The following is a 20,000-nucleotide window of genomic DNA, read 5'->3' on the forward strand; positions in this document are numbered from 1 at the left end:
GGCCGATTACTATTACCAACGGACGGATGACTACAAAAAGATTCTCAACTACGAGCTGGTGGGGCAGTGGACTGTACCGATGGTGCACAGTGCGGTGCTTGTAGATTTGAACGTGGCGGAAACCCGCCATCTTACGTTCGACCGACGTAATCTACCGGTCGGCCGGTACAGTGGTCCGGTGGATGATATTATCATTTTTGCCATGTCGGCCAACTACTCCAGCATACCGATGCAAGTGTGCAACGAGCTGCTACATGGCTACATCATGGTTCCACTGGAAGCTGGTGAAACGGTCGAAGGGAAGGATTTGGAACAGTTGACGAACATTCTCGGTTACATTTTGAACGAGTACGGCGAAGTAAAGCTCAAGCAGGATATGAAGAAATATGTTCCAGTTGTTGAGAAGTAAGTAAAAGGAAGAATTGAAGCGGTGCATTCGGGACTAATCTTCCTTCCTCCTGGCCAGGGATAAGCTATCGCTTTCGCACATCTATATGATCAATCTGAAACGGCGAACGGAACGAAGGAACAAAATGTTATCGCATTTCGATCTGCTGGGGCTCCAGGTTGAACACTTTCCTGCCGTCGATGGCAAGTCGTTGACCGATAAGAAGTTGCAGGAACTGGGCATTCGCTTTCTTCCCGGTTATACTGATCCATTCCACAAACGGTACGTTTTTGAAGTGGAGAAAATGCTTCCACCAACCGTTGGATGTACTTATCTGCTCTCTGTCTCTTCTAGCCCGATGACGATGGGTGAGATTGGTTGCTTCCTTAGCCACTACTACATCTGGGAGAAGATGGTCCACCTAGGTCTAGCCGAAGTGCTTGTTCTGGAAGATGATATCCGTTTCGAGCCGTTCTTCCGCCGTCGGGCACACCGTGTGTTGGATGATGCTCGACGGATCGGTGGCTGGGATTTGATCTATTTCGGACGCAAACGATTGCAGGAGGAGGATGAAAAGTGGATCACCGGCTCGGAGTATCTGGTGCGGGCGGGATACTCTTACTGGACGCTCGGTTACGTGATAACGCTGGAGGGCGCGAAGAAGCTGCTGCGTGAGCGGCCCCTCGAGAAGCTACTCCCCGTCGACGAGTACCTGCCGATCATGTTCGATAATCATCCGAACGAGAGCTGGGCGGGTCACTTCCGCGATCGCACGTTGGTCGCGTGGAGTGCGGCGCCGTTGCTTCTGTTCCCTACGCACTACACCGGGGACGAGGGTTACATTTCCGACACCGAGGATTCGGCTCGCATCGATGGAACGGTGGCATCAGCAGGTGGTAGCAGCAAGGATCAAGAGGGCCCATCAGCGGGGCTGAACGAAACGGGTCGCGACGTGGCCGCCGAGCCGAAAAAGGGCGACAAAGAACAGCTGCCGAATGCGTCGTCCGCTCTGTTGGCCGAATCCGGGTTGGAGCAGGGTGAACATGAGCTGGAGGCGGCCAACCGGAAATCCGGCCAACCGGCGGGAATCCGGAACGAGCTCTAGCGTTCCAGGAACGGCTTGCAACAGCCCAATCATCCAAAGAATCTAACGGACTTAGTTAGTTAGTGATTAATGGTTAGTACATACAACTGTGTTCTCGTGCCTTATACTCGACCAGCGGCATTCAGCATTAACGCAATGCTGCATCCTCATATAATCTGCCATTTATGTAGGAAAAGTACAATAAAAAAGCATGTTTTTTTAAATTTTTCGAACTAAACTGGGCGCCATAAACGGGTAGCACTTTAACTTTTTTTCGCTTTTCTTTCTCCCTCTCGCGCGTCAAGAGAGAGCGAGAAAGGCGAAAAATTGCTCGAAGTCAAGCAGTCGAGCAGGTTCCTTCTTCTTCTCCTCCTCGCCGTCTCCTTCTTCGTTGTTTTGATCACAAAACTCCGCGAGCCGTTTTACGCTCCCATGAAAACCACGAAATCCGTTCCCTCGCAAACCCATCTTTTCCGCGTAGTGTTTCCGTAAAATGGTAAGCGACAAATCCGCCGTGATCGTGGCCTCTATCTTATCACCGTAGTTCTGTGCGCCTATCGTGCCGAGACGTTGTTCCGTGAAGTGCGTGGTGCCGAGCAATCGAGATGCTGATGGTAGCTGGCCAGCAGCCGCAGCATAGATTTGGGTTGGATGAGGGAAGCAAATGGGGCGCCCTTTCCCTCCTCCCGTAGTGATGAAAAGGGTTGTGAAGTGAAATCCGGGTTGCTGTTGATGCTGTTGGTGTTTTCAGAAATACTCTCCATCGCCAAGAGGCGTCGATGGCCGGTCAGAGCGATCCATGGTTTCCATGGCAATAGTCCCGCTTCGACGTCTACGTGATTTTGGAAATCGCAGTGATTTTAACGCACCCCGCCGGAGAGTGTGGTAAGTGTTTCCAATAATTCCTTGCTTTTTTTTGTAGTGGCTGCCGCACAGCGATGCATCTGATTTTCTTTTGGTTTGGTTTTGGTTTCACCAAAAAGTTCATCTCCTCGCGCCCGTCCGTCCATTCGCCCCCGTGGCCGCCTAGGGCGGGTTCTATTTTTAACCCTGCGTCCAACATAACGCACCACGGCGACGACGGCGACGACGGCGACGACGACGACGGCGGCGGCAACACAGACACATGCGCTCGTCCACGCGAGAGGGATCGAGTTTATAAACAAATTATTCCGTCTCGTGCGTGCATCATCATCCGGTGCATCCAAGGTACCATCGACTGGCGGCCAAAAACTGGTTCACATCTGGTTGAAAAGCGGAATATCGATAAGCGCAATGATAAGCCAGTTATTCGATAACGATGTAAACAAAGCTCCACCTCCGTCTCCCCGATCAACCTCGAAGCCTCGACGACTCCACGGCTTGCTATTAGGTGCATCTGGAGCACTTTTTGATTAGATAACGGCCAGCAGCAGGCGCGGTTCATTGACGTCGGGCGCTTGATTCGAATTCGGTTATCAGTCTCCCGAGGGCGCAGTGACAAGCACCGCCACACGCCATTAGAATCCGGAAAAAGCGAAGGTTTTGGAAGAGAATTTTTGCTCCGGATCCACACCCATTTACCCAACGGGGCTCGTCCATGGGGGCCATTCGGTTTCGCCGCTCTATACCATCGCCCTCGTTTGGTGCAAACTGCAACAGCAGCCGCGCGTTTTCACTGCCCGCGGTGCGTGTATGTGTGCACCGTCGGCGTCGGCGCACTTTTAGCGAAACTTCACCTCCAAAAGTGGCAGTAGGTGCAACGCGCAGGCAAGGACGTTGGCGAAAGGAATGCAATGCACCCTTTCCCACCTCCCGGTTTTTCTATTTCCATTCCTGGAAAGGCAATGAACTTGAAAAACCTCCTGCTGCTGCAGGCCACCGGCGTGACCGATGACGCGATGACGATCGATCGATTCTCGCATCACATAACCGGCGCTGCCTGGTTCCCGTTGGTGGTTTGTTTGATCCTGTTTGTTTTTTGCCTAAAACGCTTTCGTCCGCCATTTCTCGAACCATTCGGCCCATGTTTCGGAATGCAGATGAGTCCTTTTTCGTTAGTTTGGAGCATGATGTGCCTTTATGTGTATGTGCCGCGAAAGCACATAAAACCGTCACTTTCCATTTCCGGTTCCGGACTTTTCCGTCCTCTTCGCTCGAGGATTGCCCGAACTTCAAGAAAGGGACAGAGTGCCGCTTATGTATGCGCTGTGATAATATTAACAGAATTTGTTGACTTGCGTTGACATGCTGATAGCAAGGAAGAGCAGAGCTTGCTACGATAATGTACATAAACTGTGCAGTCGTGTTCCACGTTTCTCTTTGGTTCCTGCGATGCGAGAAACATTGTCCTTCGCCACGGAGTTCGTTGCGTATGTAAAGCAGTCCGCCCGGTCGTCTTCGGAACGGGAAGGAACGAAGGAACCGCAGATTGCATCACCACGCCCGAAATTGCCGGTGTGTGCGGTCGGGAGGTTTCTCAGGGCGTTCAGGCAACCTAGGCACTGACCTAGGACAACGACATTCCCAAAACTCAGGTGGTCATTCGCATTCGCAGCAGGATCAATGGATATACACCTTGCACCTCCCGAAGGTGTCCGGACAGGCAAACCGTGGGGACAACAGTTTCACGTGCTGGCGAACATGACAACAGCAGGGATTCCGGTTGCGAAGGACAGAGTGCTATGGAAAAGCATATAATTAGCATCTATAGTTTGACGTGACTGAAGGACTAAGCTTGCTAAAGGAATACAACGTTAGTGGCGTTAGTAGTTCTTTCTTTTCATTCTCTTGCGAGAACTTGTACAGGAATAAGGCCTACAAATAATGTTTCTTTTTATCATGGTTACAAATTGATTCTGTAAAAGCGATTCAACAAGATCCACTGCTAATGTTCAATTTTACAAAAATTATGGATCGCGTTCGCTTTTACCAATTTGAATATGATGATAATGTGATTTCTAGGAATAGATCCATTAATCGTCTATGGAGTTCGTCATTTTAGAGACTAATGGGTTCGGTAGATCATTACCGTATCATTATCTACAGTAGCTTAAGTAATTTACTTATGTTAAGATCAAGTCTTTCAATACGTATTTAAAAAAAGTTATTGTACATCTTCTTTTTAGCAATTGTTTTTTTTATCGATTTCTAATCATCAATAATAGTCAATACTCTTCCTCCAGATGATAAATTTGCCCAGATAACAATTTATCGCATAACATCAATAATTGGAAACATTTGAATGTGCCTAACAAGTCATTTTATGAATATTTTGGATACGATTTAATTGAATAAAAATAAATCAAGTTAGTTAACGAGTTATAATTAAACGACTAGAAAACAGGATGAACTTTTTTAGAGACAGCTACGCTTACCATCTTTAGCCATCTTTTTTAAATCCAATCAGCTACACCCAAGAGTTTCAATTACATTTGACTAGCTCCCGTGGCTTGTCTGTTGAGAAGATGTGTACAAACCACAGCAACACTCTCTGGTGTATCCCGGTTGCCAAGCGACGAGTTGACGTAGTACACACCAAACCCAACATGCCATCAATGGGATTATTGCCTTCGTTCGCGATACAACCCCCCCCCCCCTCGTCGGCAATGTCTTGGAGCATCGCTCCCGTGCAACGTGAACATTCCCAGAAACGACTCACACCAACAAACACACCTGGTCGTTATCCTTTGGCCACAGTGTACTGCACTTTCCCTTGCCAGCTTTCTTCTGGTCCTTGCGATGCAGCAGCCGGTGGAACGCCGTCCAGAACACATAGGTTACCGTTTGTGCCATTGTCCTGTCGGCCATTTCCCCGAAAATCCTTCCCCGAACACGCTGCGCACCACTCACCGGCGTCAACCGAAGCAAGGTCGTTTCGTTTCGTTTTTTTGTTATCCTGCCCTTTGGGCCGATGCTGCTTGCTGTGCAAACCGTTGCTGTGGTGATCCGTCTGTTGACCTCCTGGAGGTGTTGTAGAGTGGACGGGGATTTCGGGAATCCAATTTACCCACCCACACCCATGTTGATGAACTTTCAATTATGGTTTCGCCCTTCGCGGGGTGACACGTTTATTCCCGCTCCAGTCAGGATGCCGGAGAGCGAGCAGTGTGTCATTAGTGTTTGGTTAGCGAGATGGAGGGTGCCTCCAGCTGCTGCTGCTGCTGCTCAGTTTACACTTTATCGGCGAAAGTTCGTTCGCCCTCCTGAACTCTTATCACCTCGGTCGGTCGGTCGGTGGTCGGTCGCGAACCCGAACCTACCTCAACAAGATTAGATTCATCGCAAGAAGCGATGGATACGTAATCCGGGCCACTCTACTCAACTCAACCGTTGCTGGTGCCCCCTGGTGTAGGTTATACGCTAAGGGATTTGTTGTGTAAACATGTCGTAGGAAGAAAGCTGGATCGAAATGTACGTGTAGCTTGCAGGAGCTAACGAGTCAAGGTCCCCTGGATTCTTCTAATGGTCACGTGTTTCTATCCGTTGGTAGCATAGGTTTGAGGTACAAAAAAATCGACCATTTGTCCCTTTAATTGTTCTATACTTTTAGAAGAACATAACCTATACCTTGTTGTAGCTCATAGCATCCTTTATGTCCTTTATATAAAACATGATGGAGCCTCTTATCAGTTGACATACTGTGCGCAAAGGCAACCTCATCTTTTTAGTGTCAATGCACGTTACGTTGGTTCCCTTTTCCAGCGTTTGCAATACATAGACATACTATGTAGTCCTTGAACATGCTCTTGTCGTTCCGTTCGTTGCCACAATCCGGAAGACATTTTCTTCGAAATCGAAGAGCCAATTCCTGTTGCACTGTTTGCAGGAAGGTGTGGTCGCAATATATGCTAGATAGTGATTTTGCACAACAGTCAGGCTCCATAAGTTCCAAGATATCTATTGCGAGAGAAATTGTTCGCTATATTGCGGTTATGTTCTTGTGTTTACTATTGATTTATTTTAAAAACTATTTCAAATGAAGTCTATAGGAGTTATTTCAGTTTCTTGAATATAAAGCTTAATAGGATACCGTACAGAGTGGCATCTGCCCCTTTACTGCACATTCGAGTGGCCAATTTAAGCGTTACGCTCTTCGGCGGTCTTTCGGTGACCTTTTTGGGTGAGTCACATGATCCTACCGTACGGAGTGTACCATACCCTGCACAACGCCATGCTATCGTCATTTACAACCGTTGACCATTTGGCCATTCACCGTGGCCGGCTTGTGCCCTGGGGCCATTCTCACCACCGTATAAGCTTGAAGGGGTAAGCGATGTACAGCAATGTTTGAAGCACGTGGTGTGAGTTAAGACGATGTGCGATCGTTCGGCATCGAGGATGAGGACGCAAAGAGAACATACAGAACGAGAAGAGAAATCTAATCTCACGTGTTGAAGCGAAGTAATGCTTTTATGCTGCCCCCCCCCCCCCCCCCCCCCCCCTTAGAGGTCATAGAAGTGAGTGAAGCGAGAGAGAGAGAGAGAAATGCTGTATTAAATGCTGCGAAAAAGTCCTCCAACGATGGACTCGCGACTGTGTAGCTGCAAATTGAAAGCCAAGCCGGGTCGGAACGGAATGAGTTGCGGCTCCATGTTGAAGCGGGTGGCCCCTGAAATGTGCGCGGAAAAAACTTAATAACCCAAACGTACCACGGATCACTACACTGCGCTGTTGAAGATTTCTTGGTACGAGGCGAAACGAACGAACGAACGGGACGAATGATAAACAATATGAGAGAATGTTGGGAAAGCGAACCGAGTGAGCGAAAGATGGGGCCAGAACGAAGGAGAATATTAAAAAAAATAATGCGAGGAAGGATGGAAGAACGTAACTCCTCGCACCGGTGGCCAATATGTGCGGAATGCGTGTTGCGATAGGTCAGGGGAAAAAGATCGTACCCACACGTGACCCGCAGCCGCTTCCCAACCCCCCTTCCTAGCGATTACCCTTTTTTTGCTGCGAATTATTTCATCATTTTTCCTTCGTTCATTCGTTCTTGTTCTTATCGTGTGCTGGGCGTTTGCCACATATGCTACGTGTAGTGATACGCGCTAGGGGCTATGCGAGAATGGTGTGGTTTGCAAATATGTTCGTTCTATCTGCATTTTTTTTTTGGTGCGGTACGATATGATTGATATACTTGCGACCTTGTAAATTGTGCTAGAGAATTGTATTTGGTTTCTAAGATTATTTTGTATTTTGTTTTATATGCCGAGCAATTGCTTAAAATCATGCTTGATACGATAAATAAATCGTTATAGCTGCTTATCGACGATTCAAACTTTGTAACATTATGTTTTGTGACCTAATTAAAACGCGAAATGCGATGTTCCTTACAAAAATTGTTTTTGTATCTTTTGCGCTATTCGTTTGTCAATTATATTTTCTAAATTTCTGTTGTCTGTATTTCAAAATCTCTTAAATATTTTTCTTTCATCCTGTACTATATGTCGGTAGTAAAAAACCAGTAGTGCGAGCTAAATGTTAAATTAGAACTAATATTTAATTTCGCTGCATATTCTTTTTAAAATCATGATTAGCTAGAATAACATGAAGGTTCTAAAAAGATATTAGATTGAGTTATATATTTTCTTTCTTTTTTTGCTATCTTTATGTTGTTTGTTATTTAGAATTTGCTCGTTAAATTTAAAATGCGGACGTTTGAAACCAGCAACTTTTCAGGAAATCTTTGGCGGAATAATTCCTCCTACGGTATGCAATAGGAAGAAGGTTTGTTTCACCAAATGTATTATTTTTTGGGCTTTTTATGTGATTTTGAGTACGAATTAAAAGTAATGCGAATATTGGAACTGATTTTTTATTTTTCGGATTACAATCATAACTCATTTTATGAATCAAGAGCCCTTTTTTGCACATTTTCACCAAGCATTTGATAGTGAGTAAGAAGAGGCACTGGAGCAACATTTCCAGTGCGTTCAGATTATCTATCAATCGTTACTTCTAACCGATTAAAAGTGACGACAGCGAAACTATCCATTCGGAACTGCGAAGTGTGGAAATGACAAATTGATGTGGCAGAATGATGCTTTCCGCAGAAATCATCTACATCATCTTCTCGTCGTTACGATCAGTCGGTACCAATTTATCAGACGTGCCACCGCCAGCCTCGTTCAATCGATCATACAGCTTCTTTCCTCACCAGACAGTAGCAGCCGAAATCATTCTCCAAGGCAAAGCACGCTCCGTAACTCTCGACGCGCCGTGTGACAAGATAAATGGCCAATGGGAAAGCGAATTATCGCATTGTGGCTCCGTGGTCCCGTGATCCCGGTTACTTAATAGAATCGCATCAACTTTCACGGAAGTGGAAAGCATAACCGTCCGTCCTTGTGGTTATATATGCCACCTTCCTCCCTCCAAAACAGGGTGCATCACCGCTCGCAAGGACCTTTCCATGCGATGCGTAGGCGAAGAACCGGCTCACTTTCCTTTGTACTAGATTTTCCCAGCAAGCAGGAGAACCGGATGCGGAAGGTGAGATAATTGAGGAATGGAATGGGATGGAGAGCGCAAGGTTCAGCAGGATCGGTGAGTTCCCTTTTGTGTAGAAGAGGCTCCTTTTTCGTGATATTTTTGGGGCCAAATGGTGGGGCCAAGGAACTCATTTCGTCTGCGACGTCGCGTCATCGTCGTCATCGTCATACAACCGTCTGTTATTCAAACGTCCTTGACCCCCTGCATTATGTCAGATGGACCGCCAGGCCAGAGAGAGAGAGAGAGAGAGAGAGAGAGAGAGAGAGAGAGAGAGAGAGAGAGAGAGAGAGAGAGAGAGAGAGAGAGAGAGAGAGAGAGAGAGAGAGAGAGAGAGAGAGAGAGAGAGAGAGAGAGAGGGAGAGTGTGTGTGAGAGAGAAAGTGAGTACAGCAGCCTAGACAGTAGTGGCATCCTTGTACTGGTATCTCGGAGTCCTTCGTCTGGGAAATGATTTTAATTGGGTGGATCCCGTGGAAGATCCAGGCCTTGCGGGAGTAACGTTACCGAAAATGTTGGCGAGTATCGGACAAAAAAAGAAAAGAATTCCGCCAGACGGAACTCATTATCAGTCGATGCGGTTTATGCAATGATGTTCAAGGACCTGCACGTTGAACAGCATAAGATCTGCGAATTGCTCAATTTGAATTAAAAGCTATTGGAATCCTTTTTATGATCCTGGATCCTAAAACAATAATTATTTATGCTTTTTAGTTTAGTATTAAACGTTCAAATCAGTTCAAATAACTCATTGCAAAAGCTCCCAGAGAGGTCCTTAAAAGCCACTCACCGTGGCTGATAATAAACCGCGTGATGTCGTTTGCACTCCCTTCTCAACAATCCTTACCATCCTCGTGAGAACCACCGATCCACCAATCTCCAAACGCTTCTTTAAAGCCTCGTTCACCACGTAAAGACTACATTTTCGTCCTTTTTCTTTTTTGGGACCACGCGAAACGTCAAAAAAAGCGTCTGGGGTTTCGCAGGAATTACGATATTGCGTGTGAGTGCGCCCCCCCCCCCTACCGCTTTCCGTAAAAACTTTGTAAAAAGATGAAAAATAAGAGCAGCAGCACCGTCACGCTGAACGGAAATGGGCGTCGCTGTTGATGTTGCTGTTGGTTGACGGAAGCAAAGCTCTCTCTCCCTCTCTCTCTCTCGCTACGGAGCCGGTGATGCTCCGGTGAGGGAGGACACCGTGATCGTCTGGCAGGCCGTGGCTGGCTGGCTGGCCGGGGGGCTGGTGTTGTGGTTCCGACTTGCGCTTCCGAGAGCACCGCGCCGAGACGTCCTTGACTAGAGGTCGCCGGTTCATTGGACCAATTTGGCATGTTTCAGACGCAGCAGCAGTCACCAACGCCTCGTCCTTTCGTCTCGTGGGTCTTTCTTCCTTTACCCTAGGCTCCTGGGGTACGGTTCGCAATTCCGGACAGGTCCTCGGCGTTCTCGGAGATTGGCACATTTGGTGTTTTGTCGTTCTGGCTTCGGTTTTTCTTTTTTTCGGTTTTTCCTTTGACTGAGGGAGTTGATTTCCGTAAACGGTGTTCCTAGTAGGGCTGCCAGAATGGGAAAAAGGACTGACTACGACTAGAAGGATGCTAGTAATATTGAAATTTTGCTTCTGTTTTGTTCTTTCAGATGAGAATTGTTTCGATTTTGGACATTCTATCATGGTAGTGTTTAGTATTTCATCTTCTTTACTATGTTTCATGCTTTTGGGGATGAAAGCTGTTACATGAAAGAAGCCAAACTATGCAATCGATCCTTGGTGCAAATGAAGTCATTAGCAGAATGGAACAGAGAGTTTCTAGTTGATCTTGAGATTGTGCTGCTAATTCACTTTCAGACACCTTACCGAAAACGTGTCGTCTCCTTCTGTGGCTGCTCCCTCTAGCCTTGTCCATATCCTTTATCTTTTGCTTCGTCTGCCGCGTGTCGCTCGATTAACTGCTCGCCGTCTCTCTCTCTCTATCTCTCTCTGCACAGCCTCCAAGTTAGTGTGGCAACCCAGAGGGCAATGGCCTGTCTGCGATGCGATGTCGTCATCTGCGTTGTGCTGAAAGGATAAACATTAATGGGGACGAGAGAGAGAGAGAGAGGCGTTGAGCTTGACGGGGCCGTTGGGGGAAAGCTTGTCTGGAATTTGATTTCGTGCCTCCCCAGGGAGGGTGGGAGGTTTTCTTATTGGCAAAATCAGAGTCGTCCTTCCATTCAGTTCGGTTCGTTCTCTGTCTATCTCTTCCTTCCTTTCGTCGGTATATCGTTAGCGCAAGGAATGACGGCTACCGCCGTAGACGTTGCGTGTTTCCGCGAAGACACGGCAGCAGCTGGGTTCCGGTGAGTTCTTACTGCTGCCTGATTGCCTGATTACTACCAGCGTGGTCTCGGGCGAGCGTGCTTTTGCTGCTCCTGCTGGCGGGCGATTTATATTTTTCACCAGAAAACGGCCAGCGTGAGGTCACGGAATTGGCATCGCATGATTGTAATTGCATTAGGGGGCTGCTGGGGGATCTTTATTTGATTGATTTGTCAGTCATGAGTTTGAGGAGTCTTAAACGATTTTTTTTCGAAATCTGTAAAAAGAGTTTTAGTTGCATTTGTTTGCATTGCAACATTATATGGCGAGGACCATTCAATTGCAATTGTGCATCAGTAGAATACTCGATGGTGATTGCATTATCATTTGCTTTTCGTTAAAACTAATTTAAACGAACGCGAGTCATCGATGTAGAATCATTCATGACGCGACGTCTGTGTTCAGCAACAACTTTGTCCCCTTGGCCTATTTGTACAACGAAGATCTCCCTCAGAATATTATCTCCACAGTGCTGACAACCAATTTTCCGCTACCATTAATGTGCGCATCCCCGAACGTCAAGTTCACGCTATCAAATTAGACGCCAAAGGGCATTACTTACCCATCGGCAGGTTCTAAAGACGTCGACAACAAATCGGAGCCATGTCGCACCCTCGTGGCGTTAGATTGTAAGGACTCAAACAGTGCCGGAAGGTGTCCTTCAAACTTACGCGCCATTGATGAGGACTTCCGGGTGGACTTTGTTATGCACCGAAGATGAAGTTGGCCATGCCCTTCCCCGGTTGCTCTCGATCGTAATCAGTGCGCAACAAATGCACCACCAGTTCCGGCTGGTCCACTCCTGGCTGGTCGCCTGGTGGTTTCTGCAAGTTTTTGTGTGGATGGTTTATCGAGCGCGATGGTGCTCCAGTAGCGCATTCCATGCGACGCATTTCCGGTAGCCCCTCCAGGGGAACCGAACCGGAGTTGCAATCCCCGTTAACGACTAGTTAGCTAACAGGAACAAGGCTAAAGAGTGTTAGCGGAATGGGAAAAGTTACTCCTTCGATCGATGGTGCTGATGGTGGCGCGAATTGAGACATTGAGCTTCGCTCAGCTTGCTGGCCACTCGCTTCCCTTGTTCCGTTACACCAGCAACGAGGACGTCGCAGAGCAGTTGTGGTGCATTTCTGCCGTTGTAATTTTGTGCTTGTCAACGGCAGAGACCCGTCAGACAGATGGATAGCGGAGATCGGAAGATTAAGCGAAGCTTAATTTGATGCGCTTGCTAACAATGCGCGTCCTGGTTGCTGCTGGGTCAGAAGATGAGAGTACTTTTAGCACTTGAATGTTGCCTTTGTCCTTCCCCTGGTGGACCCGTTTGTACGTGCAAGCGAACAAATTAACGGTCGGAAATGGTATGTGTTTCATGTCCTAAACCGATGGAATGGAAAGCTTCATTTAACCTTCGACCAGCCAACGGTGGTGTCGACGGTGAATGTCATTTGAAAGTTAAGTAATTTTGTCCCCTGGAAATGAAAAAGGATGAATTTGATTCACATATCGGAACACGCAAGCATCAGCACATGATGAAGCAGCAGCTACCCTTTCTTTCTCTCTGTATCCTTGCAATGTCCTTCAAAGCGTGGTTTCGCTTCGTGGTTAGTAGCATGGTTGCAGTAGCAGTAGTAGTGCGACGCAATCACGCAGCAAATTTCAGAGTTTATGCTGTATTAAGGTAGTACCCTCCTGGGGCGGGTTCGCATCACAAGGAGCGTGTTGTGTATCCTTCAGGGAGGGCAGTGCAGCCGATGGCACATAAAGGATTCCAGTGGTGCAACTACCGATGCAACTCATTGCGATGGACTTGACCGAGTGTCGCCGGGGGTCGCAGTCATGGTGGTTTAGTGTTTTTAGATTTTACATTGTTTAGCATTTCTCCCAAGGGAGGGAGCTGTTTGTGGTGTGTCCTACGGGGAAGCTATTCCGGGGGAATGAAAGTAACACAAAAAAGACACACCATTCGGGTGGTTATGTTGACCATCAGCTGATAACCTTGGAAAATGGCGTAGCGTTTTCCGATCTAGGGCATCAGGATCCCTCGCCGAAGGTGGCGTTGTCGATGATGGTGTCACGATGTAGTGACCTAGTTCTGCAGTCATTTGGAGTGGAAATGGCAAAGAAGGAAAAAGGAGTGTCGAAAGTTGTGTTTTGGAAAATGGTATGTAATGCATAACTGGTGGTGATTCAGGTTCTCTAATCCACTTTAATCAACTCAATAATCCATTTTTTGTTCATAGAATAAGCAAGAGTATTCTTACGATTTGCAATCAGAGACAATCTTCGGTATCAACATCTTTCCATCATAAAAATGATTTCATATAAAAAATGACAACATATATTTAAAATAATTTAATAAATTAATCTCGACGTCTACACTTCTAAAACAAAAACGGATATTAAAGAGTGCAGATCAAACATTGCGTAGAAAATGTGTCAGAATCTTGAAAACACTAAAAAAGTACGTGCGAATAAAAAATAGTTTATGTGAAGTAGCAGATCTCCCGTAATCGAAGTAATAATTACTGCAGAGAGATACAGAAGTATTAAGAAAAATTTTTAAAAGCAAGTAGTTGGAGAATAAATGAAGGATATTTTATAAGTTGAAGAGTATTTTGCAGCTTTATTAGCAATCTTAAATGTCCTATTAAAGAAGTTTGTTAGCTAATAATAATACAATGTAATAGTTGAGCTCAGCTCTCTCGATATAAAAATAAATGGCAAAAGCACTGCCATTTCAGTAACCATCCCTAGCAAAAGTTACATGTTTACTGCAACTAATGAGCTGCTTGTGCACCACCATCGCAAATGCTGTTATGTTTCCCGTCTAAACTTTCGCACGTAGAATTATGGTTACCTCTCGGGAAGGGGGGGGGGGGGGGGGGGGGGCTTAGCGTTATTAGCCCGAACAACGGAATCACAAACTCTCGACTCCCTGTTGCACTGTTTGTGCAGCTCACCAACAACTCACCACCATCTCCTGCACGTGTTGCTGCATCGTATTGAAAAACACGATTCAATACACAGTAAATCCCTGGCGAAGAAGCTGAAGAACAACATCTAATGAACCAACCTCGGGCTAACCACTAAGCTGAAAGTGCTACAACACTGGAGATTCATCCTTGACACGGAAGGTTCGGGATTGGCTTTCGCGTTGGTTTGGTTGGATAAAGATCAGAAAAGGGCAAGGTGGCAGTAGCTCATGTCCGACTAGGGCTCCTCCCTCCGTAGGGCGTAAAACACGGAAGCCAGCGTTCCTCCTCTGTGCGCGATAAATTGCTGCAAAAGGCTCTTAATTTATTGCACTTTTTGTGCGCTTTTCATCGCTATTCGGCGCTATTCCTGGGATTGTTTTCTGGAGAAGAAGCGTTTTTCCCTTGCGAAACCACGTTCTACACCCGCTCTTTAGGATCAGCATTGTTTTGTCCGACTATAATCGAAGGACCTTGATTTTAGTGATCTTCTTATGCCACTGGAGTCAGATGGAGGCTGCACTTTTGTTTTGTGCTTTCAAGTTTTTTTTCGTTTTGTTTTCCGCGCGGAACTAACTTCTATTTACGTCGAAGAGTGATTGCCATGCTGTCCTTTCTTTTGGTCTCGTGCCATGGTTCGTTGAGATTGGCTTTCCGGTGCAATAAGGAAGGATCGTTCCATCGGCGAGTTAAGAAGAAAGGATAATAAGCTGCTGGCTAATGGTGCGATAATGTCGGATAAAGTGCTTTCAGAAGTTGTAAATGCTCGTTAGATAACAAGCGTCAGCAAGGATTTTTAACCTGATTCTTGAAGATGAGTTTTACAGAGAATCGCCAAGGAAATGTTTTCCTTATACCAAAGATACTCTGCAGGTAATATGCAGAGTTAACACTTATGTTTCTGGAAACGTTCATTCCAACTACATCAGCAGTTTATGCTGACTAGCATCTTCGAGGTTTTATTCTCGAGGCAAATCACCGATCAACCATGCTGCTCCGATCCCCGTTTAATTGCTACTTTAGCACGAGTTCGTTAGAGGAATCATAAATTATCTTTTGTCAAAACGTAAGAAAATGTTCCTAGAACTCCATCTGCCTCCGGGGGCCGGTGACGAAGGCACTGGTGGAACATCTTGGCCAATGCTGGGCCCTAGGAAGGGGATGCCAAAAGGTGGTAAAGGTGTCCGCGTAGTGGTAGCGAAGGAATAGCTCACCGGGGCGCGCTCGCGCAAACGCTGGTGACCGTGAGCTAAGATGAGGGCGATGAAGTTTTACGGCTTCATCGTAAAATTCAAATCGAATTCTCAAGCTTCTCCACCGGGCCACACCGGGGGTCTACATGCCCTGGGTTCTTCGTTCATGGTTGCATCGTTTGCGTTCCTGCGCCAACGCCAGGATGGTGAATCGATCAGTGCTGAAGGAACTCGTCGTCGTCGTCGTCGTCGTGTGTGCTGCGAAAAAGGAGTTTAAAGGAATTTATGATGTTTCTTCTCCTTATTACTCACAAACTTAGAGTCTCTTCCTCTCTCTCGTTCTGGGCTGGCTCTTATGGGCATCTACAGGAACGATGAGTTGTCGGAAGCTTTACACCAATGTTCTTGGCCATTGGATAAAGTGCGCGGTAACGGCGTGTGTGGTGGACTTGGAGTGAAGTTCTTTTTGCTTTCTTTTTTTAATGCTTTTACATGCGAGTGAAAGGTGGTCGGAGTTGCAGATTGCACTTCTCCTTGCACTTTTTGCTTCTTTGCTTCGTTGCTGTAGTAGTGAGTTCGCTTATCCTATAAAATGTAAAATGTTTTGTTGTAGCTGTTGTTAAGATCACGCCATCATGCATTTCACTTCTGGTGACGAACATCCGGAAAAGCTTAATGGTGTTTAAATTTCATTTGAAGTTAGCTAATAATATTCACTTGTAAAGGAAATTTAATCGCTTACTTCCTCACTATTAAGCATAAGGGGTTACAATCTAGCTTCAGCGATGTCAGCGTAGGAGTTGCCACAGTAATATTCACGCTGCTCATCGCAGGATCTTCATTGCGAGGACCTGTAAAGCCTTCCACCGTTTATGGATGGTGATGGCGCTCGTTCTCTCTCTCTCGCTGGTGTGTGTCTGTGAGCGTTTTAATTAAAACTTTTTAACCAATCTCACATGGACCGACTATAGGTTGCTGGAATGTAACGTTCGGTTGGAAAATATTAGGTGCGCGGTGCATGATTACCGGGTGTTATCTTCGCCCAGATAATACTTTTAGTGTGTGAGAGAGAGAGAGGGGGAGGCGCCGGTGGAAAAAAGTTTTGCAGTACACTTTTGACGAGAATGACGTTCATGCTGACTATACGATGTTATTGAGTAATTACCTGTCGGGTAGTGTACAATTGAGTATAAGTTATGCTTTTATTAGATTCTATTTTTACTGAGCATGTCTCGTGTTAATCAACTAGTATAAATTATTCGGAAGATAACTAATGAAAGTCCGATATATTTACTCCAAAGCACAAGAAACACATGGTACTAATAAGACATTGCTATTTTATGCTGCAATTATTATTGCAATATTTTTTATAACATCATTATAAGTTCATTGCTTCCTTTGCTACTTAATTTCTCTTCTTGAAAAGTTACATTTTGTTTATAATCTTTTATTACAAAAAGGCAATGCCATTCCATGCTTTGATGAAAGAAAAAAAAGGTTCCGACTTCGATAAACCCAGACCTGACTATCATTCTGCAACTTCCTCAAATCAGCGGCTTCACTGCTCGAAAGGTGTTACGTCTGTAAACCTTCTCTACATCTGTTGCACCTTCCCCAGTTCCATCGTGCGATAGAATCCATCTGTTCGATGTCAAGAATTCACTCGAACAAATCGATTCTCTCATTTCAACATCGTGCCACGCTTTTTGGCGAGGCTAGCGCAGCGACTCGCTAAGATACCATCCGATCATCATTCGACTTCAAGACCCTGACGAAACAATAGATACACCGTGGCACTCGCCGCCGACTCGCATAGTCAAAGGTCGGAAAGATCGAACCGGGTGGCCGGATCCGTGGCCCTTGTGGCTAAACTCTAGTCAGTCGCGTCGCGATCACTCCCGCGGTCCGCTGATTTCTCGCACCCCCTGCAACATGGACCTTGTGACCTACCGGCCACCTCGCCTCCAGGGAGTCTCTATGGGTTGGGGTGTGGCGAGAGGATTAGGTCGGTTGGTGCCCTTTTTGGCCGTGACTCCATGTCACGTCTAGAGTGTGTGTTTGTGTGTGGAGTGTCGTCGTTTTGGGTTGGGTATGTCGTAAGTTGCAGCAGCAGCAGCAGCAGCAGCAGCAGCAGCAGCAGCAGCAATGGAAGTCATCTTCATGTGCTTGGTTGAACTTAGTTCTCGACTCTTCGGCGTTAGTAGAATAGTTTTTCTAGAGGGGAACTCCAGAAGGTTAAGCTGCGGTCGGATTCTCGTTGTAGCATTGCCATCTGGTACGCTTGGGATTCTGTTAGTTAAAAGGCCTTAAAAGGATAGGTATAGGCTCTATAACCTGCCAAGTAAAGAGTGAAATGTGTGATCTAAACTGTAGACTCTTCTGGCCATGCTGTTCACTTGTTTCACTCGTTAATCTGAGTCTTTTGTCATCTGGAAGTACTTTTTCAACAGAAATTGTTCTCTTCAGAATCATCGATACTCCTCTAAACACTTCCAACACGCTTGGCATACAAATATCGGCATTTTTATCAACCTTCTCGTACACCGATCACCCCGTGGCCTATGCTCCCGGGGGCAGATACGGTGAGTTGCTGCCTTATGATCGTTACGTTAAGATATCCACGAGACACACAAGAAATCGAGAGAGAGAGAGAGAGAGAGTGAGCGTGATCATCATCATGCAATCATCAACGATCGTCGCTACCATGATCTCACGCCTCTTTTCGCTCTTCGCCGGTTCTCCCCCCATCGAGTTGGCTTTGAACCTTTGCGTTTCTCGAATGTCACCACATGATGATCATCGTCATTGTGATGATCATCATGAGCGGATGCTCTCGCCGCTTGGTGCCGCTTGGTGCTGCGTGCGGCGTATCTCGCTCTTGCTCGCTCGCTCGTCCCCGCATAACCGCGGCGACCACCACGGACCATGTGTAATGACGCGCATAGCGCTGCTTCTACGCGAAAAATACACAACCTGTACGGCGCCCTGATCATGAACCGGTTTTTCTGCCAGATTCGCGGCAGGAATGGTTGGCGTGCTGGTTGGCCATCTTTCTTGGTTCTTTTATCTAGTCTCTGGGTTCCTATCACACAGTACGACTTGTGGCCGGTTAGTGTCTTCTTTGTTGTTTCCGTTTTTTTTTCTTCCGGCTTCGCGGCAAGCCAACTGAAAATGATCTAACTCTTACTCTCGATGATCACACTGGTGTTTGCCTGTTCCGTTCGTGATAAGGCTACGCCAACAGGTGGCAATGTGGAGTCAAGTTAATTGTAAAGAAGTCACATGGATCATGAATTAAACTCCACAACTTCCAATCAATACTGCTTCTGCAGCTCTCAGCGCTCCGTACCCTTTACTGCCTTTTATTTTCTTTCTCCTTTTTCCTGTCTTTGCAATGGATGACAAGATGCATCCGCTGCAGTTTATAGAAGAAGCCGATTGGTGATCTTTCTTGCATTCGCCTAATCACGCATACAGCTTCTCTCGGACAATCGAGAAACATAAAGAGAGAGAGCAAGCAGAGAGCGAGCAGAGAGCGAGCAGAGAGAGAGAGAGAGAGAGAGAGAGAGAACAGTGTATGCTAACTGGGAGCCGTAGCTTCTCCAACCAAAATCCTTGTGCTGCTCCCCAATCATGGTGAAGCATTGGGTCTCTCGCGCTCGCGGAACGCGCTCGTGGAACTCCAAGAACTCCCGCCGAAGTCTCGGCTTTGGTGTGCAGTGGCTGGCGTTTGGCGTGGCGTATACTTTCTCTCTTCACGCGATGGCGCGCCGCGAGTTAGTCACTCACCATCCACTGATGCGGGCGGATCGAAACCGCGCGTCGTCGTCGTCTTCGTCTTCGTCGACCGGCTAGTGTTGTGTCGTCCCCAACCCTCCACCGTTATACAGAGTGTCTGTTAGTGTTGTACACTACCTACCTAATCGGTCCCCATTCCGTGGTGCAAAAGAACGCCACGCTGATGCCCAGGTTAGCGTCGTGTTTGTTCTTGGCGTTCTCGAGGAAACGGCGGATTCTATCGCGATATCGAAACACGAAGGAAGTGCGAAGGGTTGTTGTTTGGTTGGTGCATTCCCTCGGTGCTGTTGAAGCGTTGCTCGAATCGATCGAACGAAGAACGGGGTCAACGGGGTTCCTCTCGCACTCGCTCACGCTCTGGACGTGGAACTGCATCAGGGGCCGTCGAGTTCGACGGAATCATCGGCACCGGCATCGGCCCAGAGGCCAAGCCTCTGATTGGGTCTGGCGGGTGGTCGGTCCTGGTGATAACAGGCAACAGCAACAACACAACGTGATGCACTTTCGTGGTGCAAACACGAGATACTCGCTGGTCGCTGTGTTCGTGTTGCGTTGCACTTTGGTGCATCGGGCCGGTCCATGTGCCAGGTAGAGGAAGAGGCCACTAACAAGTGTGTGTTTGGGTGCTTGAAGTGAAGGTGTGGAGTGTGTGCGGTTGGTGCAATCCAGCATCGTGTCTTCTGTTCGTGCGGTCAAGCTGTGACAAATCGTGCATTCGATTTGCTTGCTATCTTCCC

At 46.9% G+C, this 20,000-nt stretch overlaps 2 protein-coding genes across 4 annotated transcripts in view; both read left to right on the forward strand.

Moving 5' to 3' along the window:
* Positions 1–1,676, forward strand: part of LOC126574920 (glycosyltransferase 25 family member) — a 2,527-nt gene extending 851 nt beyond the window's left edge. Inside the window, exons 3-5 of the mRNA XM_050235336.1 lie at positions 1–405; positions 467–670; positions 743–1,676. The exon at positions 1–405 is cut by the window's left edge and continues 128 nt beyond it. Of these exons, the coding sequence (XP_050091293.1) occupies positions 1–405; positions 467–670; positions 743–1,493 (1,360 nt within the window). The 3' untranslated portion in view covers positions 1,494–1,676. The remainder of the gene's footprint in view (positions 406–466; positions 671–742) is intronic.
* A 211-nt stretch (positions 1,677–1,887) lies between these two features.
* Positions 1,888–20,000, forward strand: part of LOC126578342 (ecdysone receptor) — a 215,029-nt gene continuing 196,916 nt past the window's right edge. The window contains exon 1 of one of the 3 annotated variants that reach the window (XM_050240796.1): positions 1,888–1,968. The gene's annotated coding sequence lies outside the window, so the exon portion shown is untranslated. Of the gene's footprint in view, positions 1,969–19,306; positions 19,435–19,787; positions 19,852–20,000 lie in introns of those variants that run through there. The other 2 variants (XM_050240795.1, XM_050240794.1) reach the window with 2 other exon arrangements.

The sequence above is a fragment of the Anopheles aquasalis genome, chromosome 3 (genome assembly GCF_943734665.1).
Source record: "Anopheles aquasalis chromosome 3, idAnoAquaMG_Q_19, whole genome shotgun sequence".
Lineage (NCBI taxonomy): Eukaryota > Metazoa > Arthropoda > Insecta > Diptera > Culicidae > Anopheles > Anopheles aquasalis.